Source organism: Oncorhynchus tshawytscha, linkage group LG10, assembly GCF_018296145.1.
Source record: "Oncorhynchus tshawytscha isolate Ot180627B linkage group LG10, Otsh_v2.0, whole genome shotgun sequence".
In the NCBI taxonomy this organism is placed as follows: domain Eukaryota; kingdom Metazoa; phylum Chordata; class Actinopteri; order Salmoniformes; family Salmonidae; genus Oncorhynchus; species Oncorhynchus tshawytscha.
Window position 1 is genome coordinate 10,925,113 of NC_056438.1, and position 19,129 is coordinate 10,944,241.

Consider the following 19,129-nt stretch of genomic DNA (forward strand, 5'->3'; position numbering starts at 1 on the left):
TTGTAGTAGTGGGTGATAGTAGTGGTTGGTAGTGGGTGATAGTAGTGGTTGGTAGTGATAGTGGTTGTTGTAGTGGGTGATAGTAGTAGTCGGTAGTGGGTGATAGTTAGTAGTGGGTGGTAGTGGGTGATAGTAGTGGGTGATAGTAGTGGTTGGTAGTGGGTGATAGTAGTGGGTGGTAGTGGGTGATAGTAGTGGGTGATAGTAGTGGTCGGTAGTGGGTGATAGTAAGTAGTGGGTGGTAGTGGGTGATAGTAGTGGAGAGCGAGGGAGAAGGAGGAGAGGTAGTGTTTGGACTGGTTAGACAGGAGTAGAGGTAGTGTTTGGACAGGAGTAGAGGTAGTGTTTGGACAGGAGGAGAGGTAGTGTTTGGACTGGTTAGACAGGAGGAGAGGTAGTGTTTGGACTGGTTAGACAGGAGGAGAGGTAGTGTTTGGACAGGTTAGACAGGAGGAGAGGTAGTGTTTGGACAGGTTAGACAGGAGGAGAGGTAGTGTTTGGACTGGTTAGACAGGAGGAGAGGTAGTGTTTGGACTGGTTAGACAGGAGGAGAGGTAGTGTTTGGACTGGTTAGACAGGAGGAGAGGTAGTGTTTGGACAGGGACAGGAGGAGAGGTAGTGTTTGGACAGGTTAGACAGGAGGAGAGGTAGTGTTTGGACAGGTTAGACAGGAGAGAGGTAGTGTTTGGACTGGTTAGACAGGAGGAGAGGTAGTGTTTGGACAGGTTAGACAGGAGGAGAGGTAGTGTTTGGACTGGTTAGACAGGAGGAGAGGTAGTGTTTGGACAGGTTAGACAGGAGGAGAGGTAGTGTTTGGACTGGTTAGACAGGAGGAGAGGTAGTGTTTGGACTGGTTAGACAGGAGGAGAGGTAGTGTTTGGACTGGTTAGACAGGAGGAGAGGTAGTGTTTGGACTGGTTAGACAGGAGGAGAGGTAGTGTTTGGACTGGTTAGACAGGAGGAGAGGTAGTGTTTGGACTGGTTAGACAGGAGGAGAGGTAGTGTTTGGACTGTTTAGACAGGAGGAGAGGTAGTGTTTGGACTGGTTAGACAGGAGGAGAGGTAGTGTTTGGACTGGTTAGACTGGAGGAGAGGTAGTGTTTGGACTGGTTAGACAGGAGGAGAGGTAGTGTTTGGACAGGTTAGACAGGAGGAGAGGTAGTGTTTGGACAGGTTAGACAGGAGGAGAGGTAGTGTTTGGACAGGTTAGACAGGAGGAGAGGTAGTGTTTGGACTGGTTAGACAGGAGGAGAGGTAGTGTTTGGACTGGTTAGACAGGAGGAGAGGTAGTGTTTGGACTGGTTAGACAGGAGGAGAGGTAGTGTTTGGACTGGTTAGACAGGAGGAGAGGTAGTGTTTGGACTGGTTAGACAGGAGTAGAGGTAGTGTTTGGACTGGTTAGACAGGAGGAGGTAGTGTTTGGAGGTTAGACAGGAGGAGAGGTAGTGTTTGGACTGGTTAGACAGGAGGAGAGGTAGTGTTTGGACTGGTTAGACAGGAGGAGAGGTAGTGTTTGGACTGGTTAGACAGGAGGAGAGGTAGTGTTTGGACAGGTTAGACAGGAGGAGAGGTAGTGTTTGGACTGGTTAGACAGGAGTAGAGGTAGTGTTTGGACTGGTTAGACAGGAGTAGAGGTAGTGTTTGGACTGGTTAGACAGGAGTAGAGGTAGTGTTTGGACTGGTTAGACAGGAGGAGAGGTAGTGTTTGGACTGGTTAGACAGGAGGAGAGGTAGTGTTTGGACTGGTTAGACAGGAGGAGAGGTAGTGTTTGGACTGGTTAGACAGGAGGAGAGGTAGTGTTTGGACTGGTTAGACAGGAGGAGAGGTAGTGTTTGGACTGGTTAGACAGGAGGAGAGGTAGTGTTTGGACTGGTTAGACAGGAGGAGAGGTAGTGTTTGGACTGGTTTGACAGGAGGAGAGGTAGTGTTTGGACAGGTTAGACAGGAGGAGAGGTAGTGTTTGGACAGGTTAGACAGGAGGAGAGGTAGTGTTTGGACTGGTTAGACAGGAGTAGAGGTAGTGTTTGGACTGGTTAGACAGGAGGAGAGGTAGTGTTTGGACTGGTTAGACAGGAGGAGAGGTAGTGTTTGGACTGGTTAGACAGGAGGAGAGGTAGTGTTTGGACTGGTTAGACAGGAGGAGAGGTAGTGTTTGGACTGGTTAGACAGGAGTAGAGGTAGTGTTTGGACTGGTTAGACAGGAGGAGAGGTAGTGTTTGGACAGGTTAGACAGGAGTAGAGGTAGTGTTTGGACTGGTTAGACAGGAGGAGAGGTAGTGTTTGGACAGGTTAGACAGGAGTAGAGGTAGTGTTTGGACTGGTTAGACAGGAGAGAGGTAGTGTTTGGACTGGTTAGACAGTGTTTGGACTGGTTAGACAGGAGTAGAGGTAGTGTTTGGACTGGTTAGACAGGAGGAGAGGTAGTGTTTGGACTGGTTAGACAGGAGTAGAGGTAGTGTTTGGACTGGTTAGACAGGAGTAGAGGTAGTGTTTGGACTGGTTAGACAGGAGTAGAGGTAGTGTTTGGACTGGTTAGACAGGAGGAGAGGTAGTGTTTGGACTGGTTAGACAGGAGTAGAGGTAGTGTTTGGACTGGTTAGACAGGAGGAGAGGTAGTGTTTGGACTGGTTAGACAGGATTAGAGGTAGTGTTTGGACTGGTTAGACAGGAGTAGAGGTAGTGTTTGGACTGGTTAGACAGGAGTAGAGGTAGTGTTTGGACAGGTTAGACAGGAGGAGAGGTAGTGTTTGGACAGGTTAGACAGGAGGAGAGGTAGTGTTTGGACTGGTTAGACAGGAGTAGAGGTAGTGTTTGGACTGGTTAGACAGGAGGAGAGGTAGTGTTTGGACTGGTTAGACAGGAGGAGAGGTAGTGTTTGGACTGGTTAGACAGGAGGAGAGGTAGTGTTTGGACTGGTTAGACAGGAGGAGAGGTAGTGTTTGGACTGGTTAGACAGGAGGAGAGGTAGTGTTTGGACAGGTTAGACAGGAGGAGAGGTAGTGTTTGGACTGGTTAGACAGGAGTAGAGGTAGTGTTTGGACTGGTTAGACAGGAGTAGAGGTAGTGTTTGGACTGGTTAGACAGGAGGAGAGGTAGTGTTTGGACAGGTTAGACAGGAGTAGAGGTAGTGTTTGGACTGGTTAGACAGGAGTAGAGGTAGTGTTTGGACTGGTTAGACAGGAGGAGAGGTAGTGTTTGGACTGGTTAGACAGGAGGAGAGGTAGTGTTTGGACAGGTTAGACAGGAGTAGAGGTAGTGTTTGGACTGGTTAGACAGGAGGAGAGGTAGTGTTTGGACTGGTTAGACAGGAGGAGAGGTAGTGTTTGGACTGGTTAGACAGGAGGAGAGGTAGTGTTTGGACTGGTTAGACAGGAGGAGAGGTAGTGTTTGGACTGGTTAGACAGGAGGAGAGGTAGTGTTTGGACTGGTTAGACAGGAGGAGAGGTAGTGTTTGGACTGGTTAGACAGGAGGAGAGGTAGTGTTTGGACTGGTTAGACAGGAGGAGAGGTAGTGTTTGGACTGGTTAGACAGGAGGAGAGGTAGTGTTTGGACTGGTTAGACAGGAGGAGAGGTAGTGTTTGGACTGGTTTGACAGGAGTAGAGGTAGTGTTTGGACTGGTTAGACAGGAGGAGAGGTAGTGTTTGGACTGGTTAGACAGGAGGAGAGGTAGTGTTTGGACTGGTTAGACAGGAGGAGAGGTAGTGTTTGGACTGGTTCTACTTGGCAAGGGGGTGAGGTTGACTTCAACACAACACAGTGTTACAAAGCAAAGGGAAGGTGCGAGAAAGAAAGATACAAGAAGCGGAAGCAGGTGGAGACACAAAAGAAAACAACTTTAGCAGTGAAGTTCTTTGGAAGCAGCCTAGGACCCTGTTCTATACAGTACAGTTCAGAACACACAGGCCGTCTGGAGTGGTAGTAGTGACCAGAGTTTCCTTGACATGTTTACACTCAGTCACTGTCAGCAAGTAGACATTACTGCCAGAAGAATAAAGAAGAGAGACAGAGTTGGAGAGAAAAAGGGGCAGAAGTACAGAGGGGAATAGAGAGAGGAAGAGGAGAAAGAGACAGAGGAAAAGAAGAGATACTGACCCAGTATGAGAGTTATACTGCCTCAGCACGCACGCACACCCACACCCACACCCACACCCACACCCCCACCCCCACACACCTTCTGCCGTTTCTTCTCCTTCCGTTTGTCCTCCGTAGCCTGAAGCATCTTCTCTCTCCACAGCATGAAGAAGTAGGAGGGGTCTGTGTAGAACTTCAATGCATCCTTCTTATCATCTCTGGAGAGACAGAGAGAGAGAGAGAGAGAGACAAAGAGAGAGACAGAGACAAAGAGAGAGACAAAGAGAGAGAGAGAGATGGATGGATAGATGGATGGATGGAGAGAGAGAGAGAGAGAGACAGAGAGAGGGAGAGAGAGAGAGAGAGAGAGAGATGGATGAGAGAGAGAGACAGAGAGACAGAGAGACAGAGAGAGACAGAGAGAGAGAAGGATAGAGAGAGAGAGATGGATAGAGACAGAGAGAGACAGAGAGAGACAGAGAGAGAGACAGAGAGAGACAGAGAGAGAGACAGAGAGAGACAGAGAGAGAGAGACAGAGAGAGACAGAGAGAGAGACAGAGAGAGACAGAGAGAGACAGAGAGAGACAGAGAGAGAGAGACAGAGAGAGGGAGAGAGACAAAGAGAGAGAGAGACAAAGAGAGATGGATGGATGGATGGAGAGAGAGAGAGAGAGACAGAGAGAGAGACAGAGAGAGACAGAGAGAGATGGATGGATGGATAGAGACAGAGAGAGACAGAGAGAGACAGAGAGAGAGAGAGAGAGAGAGAGAGAGAGAGAGACAGAGAGAGAGACAGAGAGAGACAGAGAGAGACAGAGAGACAAAGAGAGAGAGACAAAGAGAGATGGATGGATGGAGAGAGAGAGAGAGAGACAGAGAGAGAGAGAGAGAGAGAGAGATGGATGGATGGATGGATGGAGAGAGGGAGAGAGAGGGAGAGAGACAGAGAGACAAAGAGAGAGAGAGAGAGAGAGACAGAGATTGATGGATGGATGGATGGATGGATGGATGGAGAGGAAAATAGATATGAAGTTAGAGATCCAACATGAAGAAGTATGTCTTTGAGGCCATGTCCATTTTCTTTTCCGTCTCAACTTTCAGGTCTCAACTTTGAAGTCTTTACTGATGACTCATGTCTTCATTAGGTCCTATGAATGAGTGTAGTCCGGCCCAGGGGTGTGAAGGTGAACGGCAAGGCACTGGAGTGATGAACCACCCTTGCTGTCGCTGCCTTCTGCCTTCTCTCCAGTGGGATTCTCTGCCTCTGACCCTATTACGGGGGCTCTGACCCTATTACGGGGGCTCTGACCCTATTACGGGGGCTCTGACCCTATTACGGGGGCTCTGACCCTATTACGGGGGCTGAGTCACTGGCTTGCTAGTGCTCTGCCATGCCATCCTTGGGAGAAGTGCATCACGTCTTGCCAGGCTTTTTTCGCAATAGTCGACTTGAGTGGGTTGAGTCACTGACGTGATCTTCCCGTCCGGTTTTGCGCCCCCTCGGGCTCGTGCGGTGGAGGAGATCTTCGTGGGCTATACTCAGCCTTGTCTCAGGGTAGTAAATTGGTGGTCTGTTGAAATCGCTTTGGTGGTGGGGTGGCTGTGCTTTGGCAAAGTGAGTGGGGTTATATCCTGCCTGGTTGGCCCTGTGCGGGGGTATCGTTGGATGGGGCAACAGTGTCCCCTGACTCCCCTGTCTCAGTCCCTAGTATCTATACTTCAATAGTCTATGTGCAGGGGGGCTAGGGTCAGTCCCATTTGCTGTCTCAAGCTGTGATTATTATTGGACCATGATGGTCATCTATAAACGTTTGAACATCTTGAAGATCGATCTGGCCTTAATGGCAATGTACTCTTACAATCTCCACCCAGCACAGCCAGAAGAGGACTGGCCACCCTTCAGAGGCTGGTTCCTCTTTAGGTTCCTGCCTTTCTAGGGAGTTTTCCCCTGGCCACTGTGCTTCTACATCTGCATTGACTGGTCTCTGGGGTTTTAGGCAGGGTTTCTATATCAGCACTTTGTGACAACTGTTTTATAAAATATATTTTGATTGATTGATTGATTGATTGACTACTTGTATGAGTTGGTAAACAAACTGAAAGGGGGCACACTGCCACCTAGAGCATGTTGTTTAAACAGGTATAAAGACAAGGGTGACGATTTACTGTCACCGAGAGTTATGGAATGTTTGCTCATGAGTATACTTCCTTGGATGAATCCTCCCGATGACCTGGAATTATGGGATCTTTCCTTAACCCCTAGGAACTCCCACCCAGTTGAATCCATCAAAATGGTGAAAGTCCTTAATGTGGCTGCCCATGCTAAAACAGGCTTTTCGGCACTACAGTCCTCTGTCTATCTCTATGTCTCTATCACAGGGTTGGGACTGAGGTCTATCTAACCAATGGGAGATACGTATACTGAAGTAATGACCTATAGGGACTGAGCATGTTGAGAAGTGGAGGTTTGTCGGCGGCAATGGTTCAGAGAGAATGATAGACGCCTCTAGTGGCCAGAAGGCCGTAATCAGCGCCACTAAGGGCTTCCACCATTTTAATGTAGTCAACTGGGTGGGACTTCCCACTTCATTGGCTGACCCCTCCTGGTGACCCTGTTGGAGTAATGTTCAACCGGGTCATCAGGAAGGATCAGCCAATCGTGAAGAAGAAAATTGACTACTTCAAAATGGAGATAGTCTCATGGTGCTGCCCATGCTGTCACAGGTTTCATAATGACACTGATACTTTCCATCTCCATGGCGATGCTACATCTCCACCACAGGATAATGAACTGAGGTTTTCGACCCCACCTGTTGGTCCTAGTGACCTACTGACCAATAGGGGTTCAGTATATTGAAAGGAGGAAGTACACTCACCTATAAGGGCTGAGTATGTTGAGAGGCGGAGGTTTGTCACCACGGTGGTACATCTCTACAACAGGGTTAGGGACTGAGGTCCGTGACACCACCTGCTGGTCCTGGATGGTACTGCTCTTAAATGCCTTACGCATGTTGATATCCTGCAGAGACACTGGAAAGAGGGAAGAGGAGGACAGAGAGGATGGAGGGAAGGAGAGACAGAGACAGAGACAGAGAGAGAGAGGGAGAGAGAGAGGGAGAGAGAGAGAGAGGAAGGAGAGAGAGAGGAAGGAGATAGAGAGGAAGGAGATAGAGAGGGTTAGAAGGGAAATATGTCAGAATGTTTCAACACATAGGACAACCCTACCCTCCTCATCCCTTGAATCATGCCCAGAGAGGAGTGCTCTTTCTGTGCTACAGTGTGGCTGAAGGAATATATCTCTTTATGTGTGTGTGTGTGTGTGTGTGTGTCTCTGCAACTAGGTCTCACAGTCTCACGTCAGAATTGGACGTTCATATATGTTTCTCAAACTTTAGATTTCGAAATTCTTCCAGACGGTTAAATACTCTCTGAATGGTTAAGGTTAGGCTTAAGGTTAGGCTTAAGGTTAGGCTTAAGGTTAGGCTTAAGGTTTGGGATTAAAACAAAAATCTATCACTGGATTTGAACCTTTAGACCCAGAGGCAGATGTTTACACCAATCAACCATCACCGTTTCTCCCGCCGTCCACAGACCTGGATGGATGTTGAATACTGATTTACATCACGGGTATCTGCCAGGGTGTGTGTGTGTGTGTGAGTGTGTGTTATATGAGATTGACACACAAACACTCTACACAGATATGCACCCTCACAGACACACTCTCTCTCCCTATCTTGCCATCTCTCTCACTCTCTCTGTCTCTCTGTCTCTCTCTATCAGTCTCTCTCTCGCTGACTCTCTGTCTCTCTCTCTCTTGCTGACTCTCTGTCTCTCTCTCTCTTTCTCACTGTCTCTCTCTCTCTTTCGCTCTCTCTCTTTCTCTTTCGCTCTGTCTCTCTCTCTCTTTCTCTCTCTCGATTTCTCTCTTGCTGTCTCTCTCTCTCTGTCTCTCTCTCTCTGTCTCTCGCTCTCTGTCTCTCGCTCTCTGTCTCTCGCTCTCTGGGTAGGGAGAGTAAGGAGTGAGGGGGTAGGGAGAGTAAGGAGTGAGGGGGTAGGGAGAGTAAGGAGTGAGGGGGTAGGGAGAGTAAGGAGTGAGGGGGTAGGGAGAGTAAGGAGTGAGGGGGTAGGGAGAGTAAGGAGTGAGGGGGTAGGGAGAGTAAGGAGTGAGGGGGTAGGGAGAGTAAGGAGTGAGGGGGTAGGGAGAGTAAGGAGTGAGGGGGTAGGGAGAGTAAGGAGTGAGGGGGTAGGGAGAGTAAGGAGTGAGGGGGTAGGGAGAGTAAGGAGTGAGGGGGTAGGGAGAGTAAGGAGTGAGGGGGTAGGGAGAGTAAGGAGTGAGGGGGTAGGGAGAGTAAGGAGTAATGTATAGCAACATTAATCTCATATCCACTGTGGTTTTAATATATAGCAACATTAATCTCATATCCACTGTAGTTTTAATATATAGCAACATTAATCTCATATCCACTGTGGTTTTAATATATAGCAACATTAATCTCATATCCACTGTGGTTTTAATATATAGCAACATTAATCTCATATCCACTGTGGTTTTAATATATAGCAACATTAATCTCATATCCACTGTGGTTTTAATATATAGCAACATTAATCTCATATCCACTGTGGTTTTAATATATAGCAACATTAATCTCATATCCACTATAGTTTTAATATTGTAACGACCCTGGGTTTATAAACTCTCTGAGTCGATCGTGAGTCGGACCTCGGGTTCGAAGGTCGAGGGTTAGAGACCTGCTCCCTGCTGTTTCATTACAATATAATTGTATTTGTTAAGCACCTTCAAATGCAATACCTCACTGATTACACACACACACACACATAGAGTTTCTCATCAAAACTCTGATTGAGCATAGCACTGCCTGAAATCCTCTTTTAATCAGTGAGTGGCTCATTACAGAGTAACTAAACTAGACTGTAACAGAATCAGTTGTAAGTCAAGAGACTATTGACTTCAAAACAGTGTCAGACAGACAGACACAGACAGACAGACAGACAGACAGACTTCAAAGTGGACCCATACTGAGATCTTAAAGTTTCTCTCCATCTCTCTCTCTCCTTGTCCCTTTCCATCTCTTCCTACCACCTCCTCTCACTCCCTCACTCTCCATCCATCCCTCTTTCCATCCTGCCTCTGATGTTACCCCATGTATCCTTGAAGACGTCTGTCCCTATGTCTGTCTGTACGCCTATTAGGAGGAACCACACACGTGTACGCACACACACAGAGATATGAGAACAGCAGGAGGCTCATCTTTTAGTGATTAGCAGAGCCATTAAAGAGATACTGAGGCTATGAGGTGAGGAGAAGAGAAGAAGAGAGGAGAGGTAAGGAGAAGAGAAGAAGAGAGGAGAGGTGAGGAGAAGAGAAGAGAGAAGAGAAGAGAAGTAAGGAGAAGAAGAGAGGAGAGGTGTGGAGAAGAGAAGAGAGAAGAAGAGAGGAGGTAAGGAGAAGAAGAGAGGAGAGGTGAGAAGAAGAGAGGAGAGGTGAGGAGAAGAGAAGAGAGAAGAAGAGAGGAGAGGCGAGGAGAAGAGAAGAGAGAAGAAGAGAGGAGAGATAAGGAGAAGAGAAGAGAGAAGAAGAGGAGAGGTAAGGAGTAGAGAAGAAGAGAGGAGAGGTAAGGAGAAGATGAGAAGAAGAGAGGAGAGGTAAGGAGAAGAGAGAAGAAGAGAGGAGAGGTAAGGAGAAGAGAGAAGAAGAGAGGAGAGGTAAGGAGAAGAGGTAAGGAGAAGAGAAGAAGAGAGGAGAGGTAAGGAGAAGAGGAGAAGAAGAGGAGTGGAGAGGTGAGGAGAAGAGAAGAGAGAAGAAGAGAGGAGCGGTAAGGAGAAGAGAAGAAGAGAGGAGAGGTAAGGATAAGAGAGGAGAGGTAAGGAGAAGAGAAGAGAGAAGAAGAGAGGAGAGGTAAGGAGAAGAGAAGAGAGGAGAGGTAAGGAGAAGAGAAGAGAGAAGAAGAGAGGAGAGGTAAGGAGAAGAGAGAGAAGAAGAGAGGAGAGGTAAGGAGAAGAGGAGAAGAAGAGAGAGAGAGGTAAGGAGAAGAGGAGAAGAAGAGAGGAGAGGTAAGGAGAAGAGGAGAAGAAGAGAGGAGAGGTAAGGAGAATAGAAGAGAAGAGAGAAGAAGAGAGGAGCAGTAAGGAGAAGAGAAGAAGAAGGAGAAGTAAGAGAAGAAGAAGAGAGGAGCAGTAAGGAGAAGAGGAGAAGAAGAGAGGAGCAGTAAGGAGAAGAGAAGAAGAAGAGAGGAGAGGTAAGGAGAAGAGGAGAAGAAGAGAGGAGCAGTAAGGAGAAGAGGAGAAGAAGAGAGGAGCAGTAAGGAGAAGAGGAGAAGAAGAGAGGAGAGGTAAGGAGAAGAGAAGAAGATCTCAGGTGATCTCCTGAAACTCCCCCCCCCCACACACACACACACCTTCTTCAACGGTAGAGTCTAGCTGTGTGACTTTGACAGCCAGTAGGTCCACTCTCTCCTGGAGGCTGTTCATTCTCATGTAGAAGCTGTTGGCTTCGTTGAACAGATCCCCAAAGATGTCCTCTGCATAACGACCTGCAGGGGGGAGACACGTTAATACACACACTGTAGACACACTTGAGTAAGCACCACACACACACACTTATAGACACACACACAGGATAATAGACAGACACACACACACACATAATAAAACAGAGCTTAATCAAGGGGCTGGGATTCTGTATCGTCTCTCTGCAGGGTGCCTCCTATAGAGCTGCTGGCTGACAACCAGTGGAGAGCAATACATTACAGTCTGCCTGCTCCAGTGTGTGTGTGTGTGTGTGTGTGTGTGTGTGTGTCTCCACGTCTAATTGTCCAGGGACCCTGCATATCCCCAGTTGAATATATTACAACACAGATGAAAACAACAGCAGCTCCTGTAACATTGCAAGGTTCCTGTGATGTCATTGACTGGATGTAACGGAGGACGACTCCCTGTTATACTTCATATCGACACACAACACATTAATCATGCACTTGCCACTTTCTACTGACGCTCATTCTGACTGCAATCCCTATACGGAGCACGGTAACAACGACAGGTGTGTGTCTTAAAGTGGCGAGAAGCTTCTAGAATATTCTAGAATATCCCCAAAGGAGAACCATTAGACCACAAACCACAATAACAATGTCTACTTACTCCAAGGGCTGCTACACTCGGGAGTTTGTGTTAGCAACCACTCTACTTGTGTAGCGACTGGTTTTACTGCGTTTTAGCGGTTGAGATATAGGTTAGTGTGGCTCTACTGTAGAGATGGGAACACAATAAGTTGACCCTCTGACTAATCATGTTCTGTAGCTCCTATTGGATAGCTAATCATGTTCTGTAGCTCCTATTGGATAGCTAATCATGTTCTGTAGCTCCTATTGGATAGCTAATCATGTTCTGTAGCTCCTATTGGATAGCTAATCATGTTCTGTAGCTCCTATTGGATAGCTAATCATGTTCTGTAGCTCCTATTGGATAGCTAATCATGTTCTGTAGCTCCTATTGGATAGCTAATCATGTTCTGTAGCTCCTATTGGATAGCTAATCATGCTCTGTAGCTCCTATTGGATAGCTAATCATGTTCTGTAGCTCCTATTGGATAGCTAATCATGTTCTGTAGCTCCTATTGGATAGCTAATCATGTTCTATAGCTCCTATTGGATAGCTAATCATGTTCTGTAGCTCCTATTGGATAGCTAATCATGTTCTGTAGCTCCTATTGGATAGCTAATCATGTTCTGTAGCTCCTATTGGATAGCTAATCATGCTCTGTAGCTCCTATTGGATAGCTAATCATGTTCTGTAGCTCCTATTGGATAGCTAATCATGTTCTGTAGCTCCTATTGGAGAGCTAATCATGCTCTGTAGCTCCTATTGGATAGCTAATCATGCTCTGTAGCTCCTATTGGATAGCTAATCATGCTCTGTAGCTCTAGCTAATCATGTTCTGTAGCTCTATTGGATAGCTAATCATGCTCTTAGGATAGCTAATCATGTTCTGTAGCTCCTATTGGATAGCTAATCATGCTCTGTAGCTCCTATTGGATAGCTAATCATGTTCTGTAGCTCTATTGGATAGCTAATCATGCTCTGTAGCTCCTATTGGATAGCTAATCATGTTCTGTAGCTCCTATTGGATAGCTAATCATCATAGCTCTCCTATTGGATAGCTAATCATGTTCTGTAGCTCCTATTGGATAGCTAATCATGTTCTGTAGCTCCTATTGGATAGCTAATCATGCTCTGTAGCTCCTATTGGATAGCTAATCATGCTGTAGCTCCTATTGGATAGCTAATCATGTTCTGTAGCTCCTATTGGATAGCTAATCATGTTCTGTAGCTCCTATTGAGAGCTAATCATGCTCTGTAGCTCCTATTGGATAGCTAATCATGCTCTGTAGCTAGCTAATAATGCTCTGTAGCTCCTATTGGATAGCTAATCATGTTCTGTAGCTCCTATTGGATAGCTAATCATGTTCTGTAGCTCCTATTGGATAGCTAATCATGCTCTGTAGCTCCTATTGGATAGCTAATCATGTTCTGTAGCTCCTATTGGATAGCTAATCATGCTCTGTAGCTCCTATTGGATAGCGGAGTTGAGTTAGCAAAAAAAGGCTTCCTCCAAAAGAGAGGACATTGTAAGAACCAATCCTAGCTGCAGAGTTTATTTTCTAAATTTTATTTCACTTTATTTAAGCAGGTAGTCTAGTTGAGAACAAGTTCTCATTTACAACCTTGCGACCTGTCCAAGATAAAGCAAAGTAGTGCGACACAAACAACAACACAGAGTTACACATGGAATAAACAAACGTACAGTCAATAACACAATTGAAAAGTCTATATACAGTGTGTGCAAATTAAGTAAGGAGGTAAGGCAATAAATAGGCCAATAGTGGCAAAGTAATTACAATTTAGCAATTTCTACTGGAGTGATATATCTGCAGATGAGGATGTGCAAGTAGAAATACTGGTGTGCAAAAGAGCAGAAAAACAAAAGCAAATATGGGGATGAGGTAGTTGGTTGGATGGGCTATTTACAGATGGGCTGTGTACAGCTGCAGCGATTGGTAAGCTGCTCTGACAGCTGATGCTTAAAGTTAGAGAGGGAGATAAGTCTCCAACTTCAGTGATTTTTGAAAAATTTCCAGTCATTGGCAGCAGAGAACTGGAAGGAAAGGCGGCCAAAGGAGAAATTGGCTTTGGGGGTGACCAGTGAGATATACCTGCTGGAGGGTGTGCTACGGATGGGTGTTGTTATGGTGATCAGTGAGCTGCGATAAGGCGGAGCTATGCCTAGCAAAGATTTATAGAGGACCAGGAGCCAGTGGGTTTGGCGACAAAAATGAAGCGAGGACCAGCCAACGAGAGCATACAGGTCGCAGTGGTGGGTAGTATATGGGGCTTTGGTGACAAAACGGATGGCACTGTGATAGACTGCATACAATTTGCTGAGTAGAGGGTAGGAAGCTAATTTGTAAATGGCATGCCGAAGTCAAGGATCGGTAGGATAGTCCGTTTTACGAGGGTATGTTTGGCAGCATGAGTGAAGGAGGCTTTGTTGCGAAATAGGAAGCCGAATCTAGATTTAACTTTTTGGAGATTGGAGATGCTTAATGTGAGTCTGGAAGGAGAGTTTACAGTCTAGCCAGACACCTAGGTATTTATAGTTGTCCACATATTCTAAGTCAGAACCTTCCAGAGTAGTGATGCTAGTCGGGTGGGAGGGTGCAGGCAGCGATCGGTTGAAAAGCATGCATTTAGTTTTACTTGCATTTAAGAGCAGTTGGAGGCCACGGAAGGAGTGTTGTATGGCGTTGAAGCTCATTTGGAGGTTAGTTAACACAGTGTCCAAACGAAGGGCCAGTGGTATACAGAATGGTGTCGTCTGCGTAGAGGTGGATCAAAGAATCACCCGCAGCAAGAGCGACATCACTGATATATACAGAGAAAAGAGTCGGCCTGAGAATTGAACCCTGTGGCACCCCCATAGAGACTGCCAGAGGTCCGGACAACAGGCCCTCCGATTTGACACACTGAACTCTATCTGAGAAGTAGTTAGTGAACCAGGTGAGGCAATCATTAGAGAAACTGAGGCTGTTGAGTCTGCCGATAAGAATACTGTGATTGAGAGAGTCGAAAGCCTTGGCCAGTTCGATGAAGACGGCTGCACAGTACTGTCTTTTATCGATGGCGGTTATGATATAGTTTAGGACCTTGAGCGTGGCTGAGGTGCACTGGTGACCAGCTCAGAAACTAGATTGCATAGCGGAGAAGGTACGGTGGGATTCGAAATGATCGGTGATCTGTTTGTTCACTTGGCTTTCGAAGACCTTAGAAAGGCAGGGCAGGATGGATATAGGTCTGTAACAGTTTGTGTCTAGGGTGTCTCCCCCTTTGAAGAGGGGGATGACCGCGGGCCGCTTTCCAATCTCTAGGAATCTCAGACGATACGAAAGAGAGGTTGAACAGACTAGTAATAGGGGTTGCAACAATGCCGGCGGATAATTTTAGGAAGACATCACAGCACAGTTGAAAAATATATAGCAACTATCCACTGCTCTAACCACTAGACTACCTGCCGCCCCTTAGAGAGATGGATGGGAGGGGTTGATGGTAGCTGTAAAATGGGATTAAAAACAAACAAAATATAACTGTTGCAAGGAGCATTGTGTCCGCAAAATGTATATAGTGTGTATAAGCTGGAAGTAGAAGCCTAAGTGTTGTTGTTCATTAGTTTACTCCAATTAGGGGAGGGGTGGCAGGGATAGGGGAAAATAATAAAGGAAAATATATTTTAAAAATATATGTAAATACAGTACCAGTCAAAAGTTTCAAGAGTTTTTTCTTTATTTTTTACTATTTTCTACATTGTAGAATAATAGCGAAGATATCAGAACTATGAAATAACACATATGGAATCATGTAGTAACCAAAAAAGTGTTAAACAAATCAAAATATATTTTATATTCTTCAAAGTAGCCACCCTTTGCCTTGATGACAGCTTTGCACACCCTTGGCATTCTCTCAACCAGTTTCACCTGGAATGCTTTTCCAACAGTCGTGGCTGCAATCTGATGTGCAGTTAACTCTAATGAACGTATCCTCTGTAGCAGAGGTAACTCTGGGTCTTCCTTTCCTGTGGCGGTCCTCATGAGAGCTAGCTTCATCATAGCGCTTGATGGTTTTTGCGATTGCACTTGAAAAAACTTTCAAAGCTATTGAAATCTTCTAGATTGACTGACCTTCATGTCTTGGACTGTCGTTTCTCTTTGCTTATTGGAGCTGTTCTTGCCATAATATGGATTTAGTCTTTAACCAAATACGGCTATCTTCTGTATACCACCCCAACCTTGTCACAACACAACTAATTGGCTCAAAGGAAATTACACAAATTAACTTTTAACAAGGCACACCTATTAATTGAAATGCATTCCAGGTGAGTACCTCATGAAGCTGGTTGAGAGAATGTCAAGAGTGTGCAAATGTGTCATCAAGGCAAAGGGTGGCAACTTTGATAAATCTCAAATATAAAATATATTTTACAATATTTTTTTACACTTTTTTAGTTACTACATGATTCCATATGTGTTATTTCATAGTTTGATGTCTTCAATATTATTCTACAATGTAGAAAACAGTAAAAATAGAGAAAAACCCTGGAATAGAAGGTGTTCTAAAACTTTTGACTTTTTTAGTGTATACATACAGAGGGGAGAACAAGTATTTGATATATTTGATAATTACTTAAAAATCATACCATGTGATTTTCAGGATTTTTGTTTTAGATTCCGTCTCTCACAGTTGAAGTGTACCTATGATAAAAATGACAGACCTCTACATGCTTTGTAAGTAGGAAAACCTGCAAAATCGACAGTGTATCAAATACTTGTTCTCCCCACTGTATATATACATTTACCAAATAATATATGGGGGATTGGAACTACATTGACGGAATCTACAATCTGTCTGGAATATTAAAGCTGATCTACCCCCTTAAAAAAAAGTGATGATGCTGTTTGTATGTGGCTGCTATGAAAGTGAACTGCGTGTACACGTGATCAGGTGTGTATTCATTCGACCAATTCTGTTGAATTTGTTTTTCTTAAATGAAAGCAAACGGAACAAAACGGGGATAAACTGAATGTTTAAAATAGAAACTCTTGAACTAATGATTACACACTAGATCAACTAGATGCAGGCTAGAGTGTGCAACGAGGTTTTGAATATGTCACTGTCCATCACCTTGACTACTCAAATGTATCTCTCACACTAGATCAACTAGATGCAGGCTAGAGTGTGCAACGAGGTTTTGAATATGTCACTGTCCGTCACCTTGATTACTCAAATGTATCTCTCGACCTCGACCTAGCATAAATCTGTGTTACATTGAGCTGGGTGAATAGAAAATGAATGACAGTCATCACAATATGCTGTAAAGAAATAAGGTCATGCTCATTAAAAATATTAATCGTCCTCCCTCATCATAAACGGCACCGACCACCACTGGTGTAGAGTGAAGTTGCCCCTAGACGGTGATCTTGGGTCAGTTTTTATTTTCTCCATTACAATTTAATGTAAGGTTTTGTGAAGGGGAAGCTGATCCTAGATCTGTACCTCAGGGAAACGTGACCCTGAAACACACTACTTACTTAGGCTGCCCAGCTGTTTGATGATGGCAGCGAGGGTGCTGTTGGTAACACACTCCAGTTCACTGGTGACTCCATCAGGTACAGCACCTCGACACAGGTGTCTGGGCTCTATACAGCGCTTTACCAATGGCATAGTGGTTCACCTGGGGAGAGAGAGATATATGGAGAGATCAGTATGGAGAGGAGGGAGAGACAAGGGAAGGAGAGAGAGAGAGAGAGAGAGAGAGAGAGAGAGAGAGAGATAGTATGCCAGTGTGCTTTGTGTGTGAATTCCCCCTCACTCTCTGAGAGAGATCAGTAAGGACATGACGAGGGAAACAGAGGAGAGAGAGAGGAGAAAGAGAGAGAGAGAGAGAGAGAGAGAGAGAGCATTGTGGCAGGTGGGGCAGCAGGTAACCTAGTGGTTAGAGCGTTGGGCCAGTAACCGAAAGGTTGCTAGATTGAATCCCTGAGCTGACAAGGTAAAAATCTGTTGTTCGGCCCCTGAACAAGGCAATTAACCCACTGTTCCTAGACCAGTTAACCCACTGTTCCTAGACCAGTTAACCCACTGTTCCTAGACCAGTTAACCCACTGTTCCTAGACCAGTTAACCCACTGTTTCTAGGTCGTCATTGTAAATAAGAATGTGTTCTTAACTGACTTGCCTAGTTAAATAAAGGTTCAATTTAAACTCAAAATAATAATAATTGTCCTGCTGGAAAAAACAAGTTTTCTTCCAAGACATTGTCCACCAAATTTCACAGTGGGTGCGAGACACTGTGGCTTGTAGGCCTCTCCAGGTTTCACACACACTGTGACATTTGGTGGAGGATCGGTGATGATCTGGGGGTGCTTCAGCAAGGCTGGAATCGGGCAGATTTGTCTTTGTGAAGGACACATGAATCAAGCCACGTACAAGGTTGTCCTGGAAGAAAACATGCTTCATTCTGCTCGGACAATGTTCCCCAACTCTGAGGATTGGTTTCTCCAGCAGGACAATGCTCCATGCCACACAGCCAGGTCAATCAATGTGTGGATGGAGGACCACCAGATCAAGACCCTGTCATGGCCAGCCCAATCTCCAGACCTGAACCCCATTGAAAACCTCTGGAATGTGATCAAGAGGAGGATGTATGATCACAAAGCCATCAAAAAAAGCAGAGCTGCTTGACTTTTTGTGCCAGGAGTGACATAAAGTCACCCAACATCAATGTGAAAGACAAGATGCATGAAAGCTGTGATTGAAAATCAGGGTTATTCCACCAAATATTGATTTCTGAACTCTTCTTAAGTTAAAACATTAGTATTGTGTTGTTTAAAAATGAATATGAACTTATTTTATTTGAGGTCTGACAACCCTGCATCTTTGCTGTTCTTTTGAACAGCTGTCATTTGCTCTAAATGGCAATGTGTTTATTTGGAATTTGGGAGAAATGTTTTCAGTAGTTTATAGACGGAAACAAACAAATTCATTTTACCCAAACACATACCTAGAAACAGTAAAACCAGAGAAACTTATAATTATGCAGTGGTCTCTTAATGTTTTCAGTAGTTTATAGACGGAAACAAACAAATTCATTTTACCCAAACACATACCTAGAAACAGTAAAACCAGAGAAACTTATAATTATGCAGTGGTCTCTTAATGTTTTCAGTAGTTTATAGACGGAAACAAACAAATTCATTTTACCCAAACACATACCTAGAAACAGTAAAACCAGAGAAACTTATAATTATGCAGTGGTCTCTTAATGTTTTCCAGAGTTGTATATTATTAATTTTAGAACAGAAGAAATACTGCCTCCTACTGGTCCTCCAACACCACTTCCAGCAGAATCTGGTGTCCCATCCAGAACCAACCCTGCTTAGCTTCAGAGGCAAGCCAGCAGTGGGATGCTGCTGACCTAACTATCTCCTAACTACATCCACTGATACAGAGACATGGATCTGATCTATGATCAGTGTTAGTATAACTAAGCTTGGTGACATTAGGCTGGTGTCAGGCCCGCGGGGCACAATTGCCTGTCTAGCTGCTTCTTGTCAGTGTGACTGGGATCAGTGCCCAATGAGCCGGAACGCTACAGAGCTATTACTGCTCTAATGCTGGGCTGTCTGGTCACAGGGGAGAGGACAGCATTTGGAGAGGCAACTGAATATGTCCCAGATGGCACCCTACTCCCTATATAGTGCACTACTTTAGACCAGAGCCCTACTCCCTATATAGTGCACTACTTTAGACCAGAGCCCTATTCCCTATATAGTGCACTACTTTAGACCAGAGCCCTATTCCTTATATAGTGCACTACTTTAGACCAGAGCCCTACAGTACCCTATCACGCAACAACTGCCACATGATAGGGGATCAAGATGTCCTTTTGGAAAGAGAGAAAAACGCTTTTGCAAATAACTCTCTC

At 45.2% G+C, this 19,129-nt stretch overlaps 1 protein-coding gene across 2 annotated transcripts in view; it reads right to left on the minus strand.

The window, feature by feature from the left end:
- LOC121847411 (wiskott-Aldrich syndrome protein family member 3-like) overlaps positions 1-19,129 on the minus strand; it is a 72,126-nt gene that overhangs the window by 11,900 nt on the left and 41,097 nt on the right. For both annotated transcript variants that reach the window (XM_042328113.1, XM_042328112.1), the window contains exons 2-5: positions 16,735-16,877; positions 10,495-10,629; positions 6,952-7,105; positions 4,175-4,292 (exon numbers count right to left, since the gene is read on the minus strand). In XM_042328113.1, the coding sequence (XP_042184047.1) occupies positions 4,175-4,292; positions 6,952-7,105; positions 10,495-10,629; positions 16,735-16,867 (540 nt within the window). In that variant the 5' untranslated portion in view covers positions 16,868-16,877. The remainder of the gene's footprint in view (positions 1-4,174; positions 4,293-6,951; positions 7,106-10,494; positions 10,630-16,734; positions 16,878-19,129) is intronic.